The following is a 12,901-nucleotide window of genomic DNA, read 5'->3' on the forward strand; positions in this document are numbered from 1 at the left end:
GATAATAAATCTTGTGGTCTCTTGGCTTGATCCCTCAATGGATCAAACCAAACATACCAATTGGTATTTTCTACTTCTCCAAGAAAGAAGCATCCAGTACTCTGAGTAAAAGCTAAGACTGTTTGGCTCAGAGACATGGTACAAATTGTCATGTGATTCTGTATGACTTATTTAGTCTTTTAAAAATGGCATGATATCATTTGATTCTATTTCAAATGACCTACAATTGAGAATATAGACTATTCTCTGATTCACTCTGCTTTGACAAAGTCTAAAAAAAAAAGAAGAAGGGAATAAATAAACTAAGAAAGATCAGCCATTTAAAACAAAGACTCCAATCACATAAACCTTTAAGATATGAACTCCTTCTTGGCTAACACAAACATATTTTACTTATTTGCTATAAACAATGTAAAAGTATTAAACAACTCGAATGTTTTGAAATGTGTTTGCGTTTTAAATAAAATATTTTTTCTAAATTTGACTTTTGATTTTTGCAGCATGTAATGAAACCAATACCTGGGGACAGGACTGTGCCAATGTATGTAACTGTGGAATAGGAGCAGAATTCTGTGACAGACTGACTGGCTGTGTGTGTAAGACGGGGTACAATGGTACCTACTGCGAACAGAATATAAATGAATGTCAGTTATCAACGTCACCGTGTCCTAACAATCAGACCTGTGTAGATACTGTTGGATCATATAAATGTACATGTCCCACTGGTTATTACATACAGAATGATGTCTGTGTGGGTGAGTAATCATCTGGCTGTTTTTAATACTGTGGATTCATGGGTAACAATTTTTCATGGATTATAAACAAAGGAAACTTACGTTTTCATGAATATTTAATTTCATGGTTTTTCCTAAATCTGCATTCAAGCCTATAGAAAATTTAGTTTTTGTTGAACATTTAATTTCGTGGCTCACCTGTTCCCACAAAATCCATGAATAATTGGTATCCAACAAATAATTCTGAATCTGCAGTAGTTCAAGAGTATAACTGCATTTGGATTAATACAAAATGTCAACAAAAAAACACATGTAGAATTCTTGGATCAGATTTTTATTAATTTCAATGTTTGAATCAATAGAAAAATTAAATGTATAACTGGTCTTATTTTCATATATGTCATTTAGAAGTGTAAGTTACAATTTTAAAATTAGCTATTGTTGGTTTTTTTTTTAATCTTTTTGCATTGTTTTAGCTTGATATAAGTTCACCATTTGAAAAAAAAAACTTCTAACAATTGTTTTTGTATGATGAACATAAAAAAAGCTGTTCATATAGCTCAATTTCATGATGTCTTGTTAGTCTTTTTAGTATCTCACAAACAATGTATCCGTGTTTTCAATTTCTGAATTTAATTAATGTTTAACAGAAATTCTAAGATTGAAAGATTTTACGAATATAAGATACAGCTGATGTATTAAAAAACAAATATATTGTCACTTATATTCAAACTGAATGGCTGTTCTTATAAATATTTTCAGATGAAAACGAGTGTGTGTTACAAACAGATTCTTGTAATCAGAGATGTATTGACAAAGCTGGAGGTTATCTGTGTTCTTGTGAGGATGGTTTTGTGTTAACAGATAACACAACATGCCAAAGTAAGAGTTATTTAATGTTGATCCAAATACTTTGTTCTGGACCAGCTAACTACAGAATCTTTATCCACCATTATAGGGGTAAAAAAAGATATCCTGACGGATACAATACAAAAAATAGATTTTCAATCAAGTTAGAAAAATTTGATACAGATAACTAAGGTGTAGATTACTTTTAACTTGATTTTTTATAAAGTTTATAAATTTACATTTTAAGGGGAGGTAACTCTGAAAAGTGCATTTTCTGATTGAATCTTCATGGAATTTTTCTATTTTGTATTTTAGCATGGAAAAAGACTGGTTTCTAAGTGATCCTATCTTTTCTTCTGATATTCTCACATAGCATTTTCTAAAAGTTATCTACTTGTATTTTATTTTACGATTCTATCTATCATTTAGTTTAATAGCTTCTAATCACATAATGATGTTGTTTTTTTTTTGTATAATTCATACAAAATGTGTCATTTTGTCACAACCTGTAGCTTGAGAAAATGCTTTGTGACCTACCGTTTTTATTATGTTTTTAAACATATGTAAATAAATACTAGGTTGTGGCAAAGTATGAACAAATTCTATCATTTGTACTCCAATACCACCTTCAGATGTTTAAGTATGAGTCTTCCACATTCGTACCTTAAACTTTCAATTTGCATTTTGTAACCTCTTACATTTTCTAAATCATTGCATTACAATATTGTTTATTTGTCAGTATATATTTAAAATCTCAAAAAAAAAACATCTAGACGTCCATTGGTTATTGGAGTGCTGTCTTTGAGTCTTACCTATATTTTAGTACCGTAAACCGGGAAATTTTCGCGCCGTCTTTATTTCGTGATTTACTAACACAATCCAAGTTCGCGCCGTTTAGAATTCGCGATTTTCCTGTAGGCTATATAAAAATTTTCATAAATGATTTTCAAAAAGTGAACAGCTATAATATATCCTAAATCAAGTTATTAAAACAATCATAAATCTTTTGTTTTCGGTTCATTAATCATGTTAATGTTAAAGTAGATTAAAAGTTTGTCATGTTTGCTTGTAAAAACACATACACAATATCAGAAAAGTAGATCTAATTAGGATTTAATTAGAATAAAATGCTGTCAGGATTAATGCTAATTTTTCAATCGTTTGATCTGATTAATCTGTATAGTAGATTCAGGAGTGATACTTTTATTACTGATTGACATGTGTCATTAACATAATGGTAATGCGTGTTGTTTACATAACAATATACATAATGATCGCTTGTGAGATTACTGATTTGAGTTAAAGACATGACTTCTAACATTGCTTTTCATTACGATATACAGTTATGATTTCAGTTATATACATGTATATGTCGTCTATAAAATCAATTTTATACAATAGTCCTATGTAGATATAAGAAGCTGTGGTATGAGTGCCAAAGAGGCAACTCTCCATCTAAGTCACGATTTGTAAAAGTAAATTGAATAAAAAGAGTTTACTTGATATTTTCGATGTCGTTTTATTTTTGCGGTTCAATGCTTACCGCAAAAAAAAAATCATCAACAATTTTTTATATTTTATTTACTTTCAGACATTGATGAGTGTACATTGTTGAACAATAATTGTGAACAGATATGTGTTGACACAATAGGGAGTTTCTACTGTTCATGCAGAGATGGTTTTGTATTGGGCTCTGATCAAAGTAGCTGTGATAAAGGTAATTTATTGATATCCTGGATGTTTTTTTTCCAATGAATATCAACTTTCACAAACTGTCTATGTGCCTGGACCAAGTCAGAAGCCTCTGGCCATTGTAAGTCTTGTATGATTTTAATTTTAGTTTCTTGTGTATATTTCGGAGTTTAGTATGATATCCAATTGGTGGCATTCTGCTGTTGTCTGCTATTTGGTCGGGTTGTTGTCACATCCCCATTTTCATTCTCGATTTTATAGTAAATGTTAATGTGTTAAATGACATCAGTTAATATAGAAATAAGAAGATTTGGTATAAATGTCAATGAGACCACCATCCACCAGAGACCAAATGGCATAGAAGTTACCAACTGTAGGTCATAATACGACCTTTAATAATGGGCAAAACCAAGCTATTGAAAGGCATGATAAAATGTTAAATTATTCAAATTCAAATTAACAACTTAAGGTCACTGTACGGCCTTCAATAATGAGCAAAGCCCATACCGCATAGTCAGCTATAAAAGGCCCCGAAATAACAATGTAAAACAATTCAAACGAGAAAACTAACGGCCTTATTTATATAAAAAAATGAATGAAAAACAATTATTTATTAACCAACTTACTACAATATGTATAGAAATGCCCATGAAAAAAAAGGAAAATTTCAACATCTGGTCATTATGATCGGAGAAATTGCTACAGCCAGTCATTATGAAATCTCAGTCATGCATTACGCAATCACACTCGTGCATTACGAAATCACAGTCATGCATTATGAACAGATGAAATGGGACATCGATTAAATCAAAATGACGTTTATTTCTTTAAATAAGTGTGACATTTTTTTATTTTTTTTAAGACTTAATATCATAAAAACAAGTTTAATGATGTTCATTGTTTTGTAACGACTTGAAACAAATATTTCACAGCCTTTTTCGAGTACGACTTTCGATTATTATCACTGTTTCATTTCCATTGTTCAATCCTCAGAATGCAGACTTTAAGACTAGTTAAACTGTCTGATTTTTATTCTTCCCAGCCACTTTATATTTGCTAGATGAAATAAATTTTAATAGCATAAAATTGATATTAATAATGGCCTCGGACAGTTGTAATGGCCCTCGGCGTTGCCTCAGGGCCATTACAACCATCCTTGACCATTATTAATACCTTGGGCATGTTACAGGGCCAATATGAAAAAGTCCATACATTAATACTATAGTAACACATAAACAACCACTGAATTACAGGCTCCTGACTATGTTCACTATGATAGAATCTTTCTAATTTTAACTCTTATAAATGTTTTTACTTTTTCAGATTATTCAGATTATGACCAATGTGCAAATAACAACATCAACTGTAGCTATGGATGTGTGCTAGAGAACAATGCACCTGTCTGCTTTTGTCCTCTAGGGTATGAACTCAGAACAGACAGTGGGACATGTTCAGGTAAATTGTTTTATTCCATTGTAAATCAAACTCACAGCATATCAATCTCTGAAGAAAACTACTATCATTCATGTTTGAAAAAAAAAATCACTAAAATACTGAACTCTGAGAAAATTTCAATCGGAAAGTCTCTAATCACATGGCAAAATCAAATGACAAAACACATAAAACGAATGGACATCAACTGTCATATTCCTGACTTGGTACAGGCATTTCCAAATGTAAAAAATGGTGGATTGAACCTGGTTTTATAGCGCTAAACCTCTCACTTTTACAACAGTCTCATCAAATTCCGTTATATTTACAACAATGCGTGAACAAAACAGACATAATAAATAAAATGGTCAAAATATGGGTAATATTTACAACGATGTGTGAACAAAACAGACATAATAAATAAAATAGTCAAAATATGGGTACAGCAGTCATCACTGTGTTACAATCTTAAAACAAACAATTATACAAAAAAGCTCACAAGCATCTATCAAATTAAAAACACATTCATTGCTTCGCGTGTCTGACGTCAGAAAATTTATATGTCACATAGGAAGAAATTTTGTCAGTCAATGTTTACACTAAACAATTTTATAATTTCGGTGTGCTTCCATTATGGTACCTGCCATTAGTATAACTTATGTCATATCATTATGTACATTTATTGTACAGGTTACTTCTATCAAGATGTCTATTTGGAGCACTACCAATTTCTTCAAATAATTAAAAATCACTTTTACTGTAAATTCAGAAATTATTACAGGGTTATAATCACAATAATTTAAACTCATTTTGAAATTTATTATATGAATTAAACAGAATTTTTCTCAATATCTCAAAAATTTAAATCAAATTTAAGTCTAACTCAACAAAATCGCAATAATAAATGTAGGCAATAATTTCTGAATTTACAGTAATTGGTGTCTCGACAGAGATGTAAAATCTTCAATTTTTTACAAAACTTATAAAAACATTAAATATGTTCAATGCAGGGTACATTAAAAACTTTTTCTTTTATTTCAGTTCTACACAGATCAGTACAGTTCACCATGACAACAGATTATCCATACTCAAGCAATTTATCAGATCCCTCCACAGATGAATTCAAACATGCAAGAGTTGATATAACAGCAGGAGTAAGTTAGATATTTGAGATTTAGTCTTTTAAACCCTCAGTTCTTTTTATAATAGTTCTGGAACAGACTGTATGACTCCCTATATAACCTGAGGGTGTGTTTGGTTATTTAAGTGAAAGCTGTAATAGAGTTCAGTGTAGAGTTATCTTTATAAATGAATAGCATAAACAATATTTTTGTTCCCCGTGTAACGCATTGCAGTGGACATGGAAATACTGGGTGTCTGTCCCTCTATCCTTCTAGTCTTGTTAGTGCTGTCATGTGTACAGTTTTTGCCAGATTTTATGAAACTTGTTATCGTATGAAAAATTGTCCAAAATTCATTGCCGCTCAATCATGGTAGGATTTGAGTCTTGAACATTTTTTATAAATTTTAGGTTATACAGTTCAGGGTTATGGGATATTATTTATGAAAAAGTGTGGATTTTTCAGTTTCATTAATAGTTATCCCACAAGGACGCGGTGTGCCAGTGTAAGATCACCACGATGGCCGGAGGCCAGAGGGTGATCTAACACTGACACACCAAGTCCGAATGGGATAACTATTTTACATTCCTGTTGTTTTAGATTAGACGGAAAACCATTTACAATTCATCAAATCTAGTTTAGAATGCCACACAACCATTATAATATACTTTATATATTACTATATGATGTATACCCTTAATGACCCCCAAACAAGATGAGTAGATATCAAATAATGTAAACTCGCCCCACTTGCCAATCGGCCCACACTATATCGCCACTTTATAAAAAAATCGGCCCACTCTTGTTTACCGACTCGCCCAACTTTTGAAAAAGTGTAAAATCAAAAATTGAACAATCAGTCTGAAAACTCACTTATTCATGTTATTAACGAAAAAGGTTTAAACCCCACTGAATAAAGGTTTAACAACTCGCCCCACTTATAAAAAGATCTTGCATCCTATAAGTATGTCAAATTACTATTATTTCGGACCCAGTCGTCCTGGTGTAGTGGTATGTGTCGTGGATTGATATGCTATTGGTCTTGAGTTCGAATCCCAGCATGTACACTGGATTTTTTTCTCTGTGAATTTTGATGTCTTTGATTGCTACTCTTTTCTGTATAATTAATTATAAGTTTTATAGTGGATTTGACATTCCCGCCAAAATGTTACAAAACAAAGGAAAGCATGCATAACAAAGAAACTCAAACTGGGGTGATCTGGTAGGGGTGATCCGGCTCAGATCACACCTGCTAGAACAAAGGAGCTGGGATGTAAGTTTTTGGACAACTCAGAAGTGCTTTTAGGAGTTTTCATGGTATATCATGCACTCATGGCCCAGCTCTTAAGTTGAATATGTGACTCTTTCTCAACAAATCTAACTAGTTAAAATATACAAAATAATAATATTACCATGTATGACAACAGACATATAACTTTTACTAGAATAAATCATCATTCCATACATTGCAAGTGGATCACAGCACTTCATCTTTCTTCAGGGAATTCCTTTACTAATCTTTAGCTATGTCATTTCACAATTCAGATATAAGCATACTACACTAAATTTCATTTTGTCTGACAAATAGCTGAAATAGACTATGTAAATAACTAGGATCAACTGCAATGAAATAATCAAGATTTTTTTTCTGTTTTCAGTTGGTTGACAGCTACAGCAATATTCCTGCATTTTTATCATTAACTATTGATAGATTCTCGTAAGTAGTTAAGTAAGAATATGGCTGGGATTTTTGTTGTATATAACTTTTTTGTGCTGATATTGATGTTAACCCTTTCACCGATTGCTGCCCAGGCAGAAGCTACTCTGAGACGATGGCTTCCCTGGCTACTATTGCTCAAGTGGGAGATCTTCATAATAGATGTCAATAAAAACTTGTTTGTAGTTATTTGTGTATTTATTTCATTCACTAACACCATGTTCACAGTTTTATTCATGTTTTGATAATTTTTTCCTCATAAAATATTCAAATTTTCAAATTTTCGGCATTATCTAGGTGAAATTCTCAAAATTCTGCTCTTTGACCCCAAATCGTAATTTTTAACCCAAAACGGAAAACTTTTGAAAAATTTTATGAGGCTGTACAAATTCCTCACACTGAACGATGTCCATTCCAAGTGTTTTGTACATAAAACAACAATTTTATGTCAAAAAAGTATACTAGTTTGGCTTCAATTCTTCCATATTCTTTCAAAAAAAATGTTCCCTCATTTCAAATTCTCGTAAATTCCGTAAATTTCCTCTGATTTTGACACGGTTTTCAACAAACGGAAACGCCATGTTTACACTTTCATCCGGGTATTCATCAAAGAAAGATAACTCATGTTTGCACTGTTTTGAGCGGGAAATATAAAACATGTATTCTGATCCCGGTAAAACGGGACTCGTCGTCAGCTGTCTTAAGCGTGACTCCCGGTAAACCGGGACTCATCGGCGAAAGGGTTAAGGTGGTACCCAAAACTTTCACTAAAATTAATTTGTCTCGTTTAATTTTCATAAAATTTTTACAAAGTATTTACTTTGACCCTTTGACAAAAATATAAAAATTTCAAAAAATTTGAACCAAGCATTTTATCAGAAAAATTACACTGGTTATATAGCAGTTTGACAAACACTAATTTTGATCATTGAGAAGCTTAATATTCCCTTAAAAACACAACGTCATTAAAACGTTTAGGTGATTTTACAGATTTATCTCCCTGTAGTGTTAGGTACCACCTTAATCAATTATTAACCAAAATGACAATGATACATACATTAACAAAGGACTACTAGTAGTTAATAACATGCCTACTCCAGACCTCAATTAAACTGATTGAAAGATTATGTCTTCTATCTATTATGCATGTATTAAAAATCATTTGATAAAATTCTTGATTTTAATTATAAAATCAACAAATTTGTAATCAATATACCCGACTCTTAAATGTTTTTTTAAATTGCAGACCTGGTAGTACAGTTATTCAATATACAGCTGTATTTAACCAGAGTTTGAATGCCAGTTCAATATTTGAGATTGCCATGGTAACTAATGATGTAAGACAGATAACTGTGCTAGAGAAGAATTACAGTGTAACCGGAGAAACTTTCATCAACTACATAACAACTATTGGTTAGTAGCTTCCTGGTACAAACACTTTGGAGACACTTTAAACCTCTCCTTTGCCTGTGGTTATTAAGCAAAAAAAATTATTAGCTTTGATGCCAAAACTGAAAATGATTGAAAAAAATATTCATTGACCTTTTTAGCTCACCGGGGCCCTTTGACTCCATGTGAGCTTATGCCATCACTTGGCATCCATTGATGTCCGTCGTCTGTCCTTATCATATGTCGTAGTAAACTATTTAAAAAATCTTCTCCTCTGAAACTACTGGGCAAAATACCTTCAAACTTTAAGTAAATGTTCCTCAGGGTATGTAGTTCATAAATTGTATCTGAAGTTTTTATCCATCGACAAACATGACCACCATGGCTAAAAATAGAACAATGGGGTCAAATGCAGTTTTTGGCTTATACCTCAAAAAACTAAAGCTTTCAGAGCAAATCTGACATGGGGTTAAATTGTTCAATTGGTCAAGATCTATCAGCCCTGAAATTTTCAGACAAATCAAACAACCCATTGTTGGGTTGCTGCCACTAAATTGGTAGTTTTTAGGAAATTTTGCTGTTTTTTTGTTATTATCTTGAATATCATTATAGATAGATATAAACTGTAAACAACAATAATGTTCAGCAAAGTAAGATCTACAAAAAAGTTTATATGACCATAATTTTCAATTGACACCTTAAGGAGTTATTGCCCTTTAAAGACAATTTTACACAATTTGTTCATCAAGTTTGCAAACATTTAAAAATCTTCTCCTCAAATACAGGTGAGCGATTCAGGCTCTCGAGAGCCTCTTTTTTAACACCACTGACAAAGCATTCAGTTGGATGTTTGAAAATTTGAAATTCTGTTGTAGAAATAATATTCTAAGTGTGATGTGTTAACTGCAAAATTTAAACAAACAAAAGCATGAAGTGCAGTATTCCCGAAGTATTTATGAAAAAAATGTAACAAGAAATTTTAATTAAGGGCATCCGATACAGTTTCAAGGGAGTTATCTCTTGGCGCGACGTTAAGCGTTTGAATTCCCGCAAAACGTCACTTTTTGCGGGACGTAATGCGTGTAATTTCCCGTAATAAGAAACATAATATGGATTTTTCGATACTCCAATTTCTGTTTCTCCCGCATCTAACTTCTACATCATTAATATTAGTGCATTTGATTCTAACGGGATAACAGTCTAATGAAATCATAATAAGTAAAACACATTACTCTTTCTGTGACAGTGTGTAATCTTCAACAAAATATCGTATAATTAGCAATCTCAAGATGACGGACCCTTTTAGTATTATTAATGCATGTCAATTATCATTTTTGATATGAGGAATGCACTACCTTAAATGCAAGCTTAATACCAAAACTATGTCCTATACGTTGATTGATTGTTGATTGCTTAACGTCCAGTGGCAAATATTTCATGCACAATTTGCGACAGGACGTATTATGATATAGAAATGTCCGGCGTCCGTCGTAAATATGGAACAGCATATCATCCTAATGTCATTAACCCTTAACATGGTTGTTTTTTCGTGATGGTCAAATGCACAGTCCGCAATGTATCTCAAAAACGATTAATGATTATTGCTTAAAATTTTGCACACTTCTTAGTTATATGAATCAGAACATCTGTAGTATACTTTTTGAGGATGATTCAAATTTTATTTTTAGAGTTATTGAGTTTATGAAAAAGAAGGTGTTTTCACATGTCCAACCGTACCTCAGAATCTATTGATAAATAAATTATTACTAGTGTGAAGCTAGCCGTCGATAACACTAGTATAATTATTACATAAACAATTCCACATACTTGTTAGTTAAATTATTCTTAAGATCTGTATATTTTTTCTTGATGATTCTTTAATTCATTTTTGAGTTCTCAGTGATTTTTTATTGAGCTTCAATTTGGTATCATAGAAAACAAGTTGTGATTTACAAACTTCTTTTTGAGCAAGAATAAGGAATGAGTCAGGATATACTTCGCATGACTTCCTGTACAATCACGTGTTATTTTAAAAACATGTATTATTTTTTTTCATAAGACGACGGGCGTATCATGCGCTTGTAGCGCAGCTGTTTAGTTTGTTCTTTATTCTTTTTACAAATATATTAGAGAAATGACGGAATGACAGCAAATACGTTGCAATTTCCATTATAATTAATATTTTCGATTGACATAACTCTTATAGTTGATATGCACTGATTTTCGAAACGTGTCCATATGATATTCGTTTTATAGAATTTGGCAAGAATTGTACACTTGAAAAATTTAATTAACCATAAAGACCGGAAGGACAGACAGAGGAATGAACGTGCCATATTTATGTACCCTGCTATGCGTCGCGCTGTGGTAAAAATATATAAAAAGTTATATACCATTGAAATTACGCATACGTAATATGCGCAATCCTCTCGCTATTAATTCAATCGTTTTTGCCAAATCAAAGTTTCAAAATTATGGTATAGTTTCTCTGTCTGAACAAAAGCATCCTTGAGCATATTGAAGATTCTCCTTTATAAGATTTTGTTTTTGTTTTCTGACAAAATAAAACAGAAGTGGTATAATCGCCAATGAGACGCCTCTCAACAAGAGACAAACATATATCAGTTATAAAACTGTTTAGGAGCCTCTCAATATTATTCAATTGTTATCATTGACCCGAATAAAAGTTTAATTTTATGAGTTAATGTGAAATTCTAAAAACATGAAAAAGTGATTAAAACGTGAATAGAGGGATTTAAAGGATTATTGTAATGAAACAGCAGCCCACCAAACAAAAAAAAAAAAACCAAAAAAACATCTAGAGGTCAACATATTGTATAAATTAATACACGAGTGTGTACAGTACATGTACCTGTATGTAAAGTTCAAATTGCCGAGTCTTTAATTTTAAAAGTCGTAAAAATTATCAACAGTCCGTAATCACTTTTCTTGAGATGTTTCTCACTTAGACCACAAACAAAAAGAAAACAATATTACCAATTTTTAGGTAGTTCTTTACAAGCAATATTTAAACATCTGAAAAATGTCGCCGTAATTAGCAGCGGTAACGTCGAAAAAGTCTGCCAGCGACGTCGTGCACTTTAACGCTAACGTTGAGGTTACAAAGGGGGGAACGCAATTTTTAGGATAAATCGCGCTTATCATAGAATCAAGCACGGTGACATATATTTTTTATTTGAGATTTGAAGAAAGCATGTCAAAATGCAGTTTATGCAGAAAAATGATAAAAATGACATTTTCAGAAACACTTTATTTCCATATGTTTTGGATTTAAAAAATACCACTTTGAGCATCTGGTCCGCAATATCAAACAAGGCTTGAATAGTTGTATAGTCATTCGTGTAGGAATTTATTTTTTCACATATTGTCACTTATCACAGCTTCAAATTGAACCCGATCTTAATAATTTACGACGAAGAATATTTTCTCCAAAATTTTTATAACCTTGCCCATCTTTTTCACAAATTGCACAAATCCCCAATTTTCAGCCTCAATTTTCTCGAAAACGAGCACGGTGACCTATGTTTTATTTTGTGTTTTATTTTATAACTCGCCAAGGCCTACAACATATTTCAAAACTATAAAAATGACATTACATCGAGAAACTGTATCGGATGCCCTTAATACATTAATTTTTAGGGCAATTTGCTGTCTGCTTAGCCCTATATTCCTCCATAAATCTGTGGCCTTTCAGTTTAAAATTTTGTTTTAAGGTTGTAAAACATGAATTTGTTGTCATATCAAACTTTGTACGCATATGTATGATGCTATAACTTTTTAATATATTCAAAAAAAGGGTTTCAGGTTTCACTGTTTACTGTTTATTCTGACCAATTAAAAATGATATTTACCAATAATTTAAGATATTTGCTATTCTTAGGTATGTTCAAATCTAGTCATCACTATGAAAATGTGTTATAGATGGTGTATTATGGAAATAAAAATGT

The 12,901-nt window shown here is 31.8% G+C and overlaps 1 protein-coding gene across 1 annotated transcript in view; it reads left to right on the forward strand.

Moving 5' to 3' along the window:
• The window catches only part of LOC139510827 (serine-rich adhesin for platelets-like), a 96,810-nt gene that overhangs the window by 72,315 nt on the left and 11,594 nt on the right, over window positions 1–12,901 (forward strand). Inside the window, exons 32-38 of the mRNA XM_071297362.1 lie at window positions 501–755; window positions 1,497–1,616; window positions 3,175–3,300; window positions 4,599–4,730; window positions 5,748–5,860; window positions 7,486–7,544; window positions 8,791–8,957. Coding sequence (XP_071153463.1) covers window positions 501–755; window positions 1,497–1,616; window positions 3,175–3,300; window positions 4,599–4,730; window positions 5,748–5,860; window positions 7,486–7,544; window positions 8,791–8,957 — 972 coding nt within the window. The remainder of the gene's footprint in view (window positions 1–500; window positions 756–1,496; window positions 1,617–3,174; window positions 3,301–4,598; window positions 4,731–5,747; window positions 5,861–7,485; window positions 7,545–8,790; window positions 8,958–12,901) is intronic.

This window comes from Mytilus edulis, chromosome 2 (genome assembly GCF_963676685.1).
Source record: "Mytilus edulis chromosome 2, xbMytEdul2.2, whole genome shotgun sequence".
Lineage (NCBI taxonomy): Eukaryota > Metazoa > Mollusca > Bivalvia > Mytilida > Mytilidae > Mytilus > Mytilus edulis.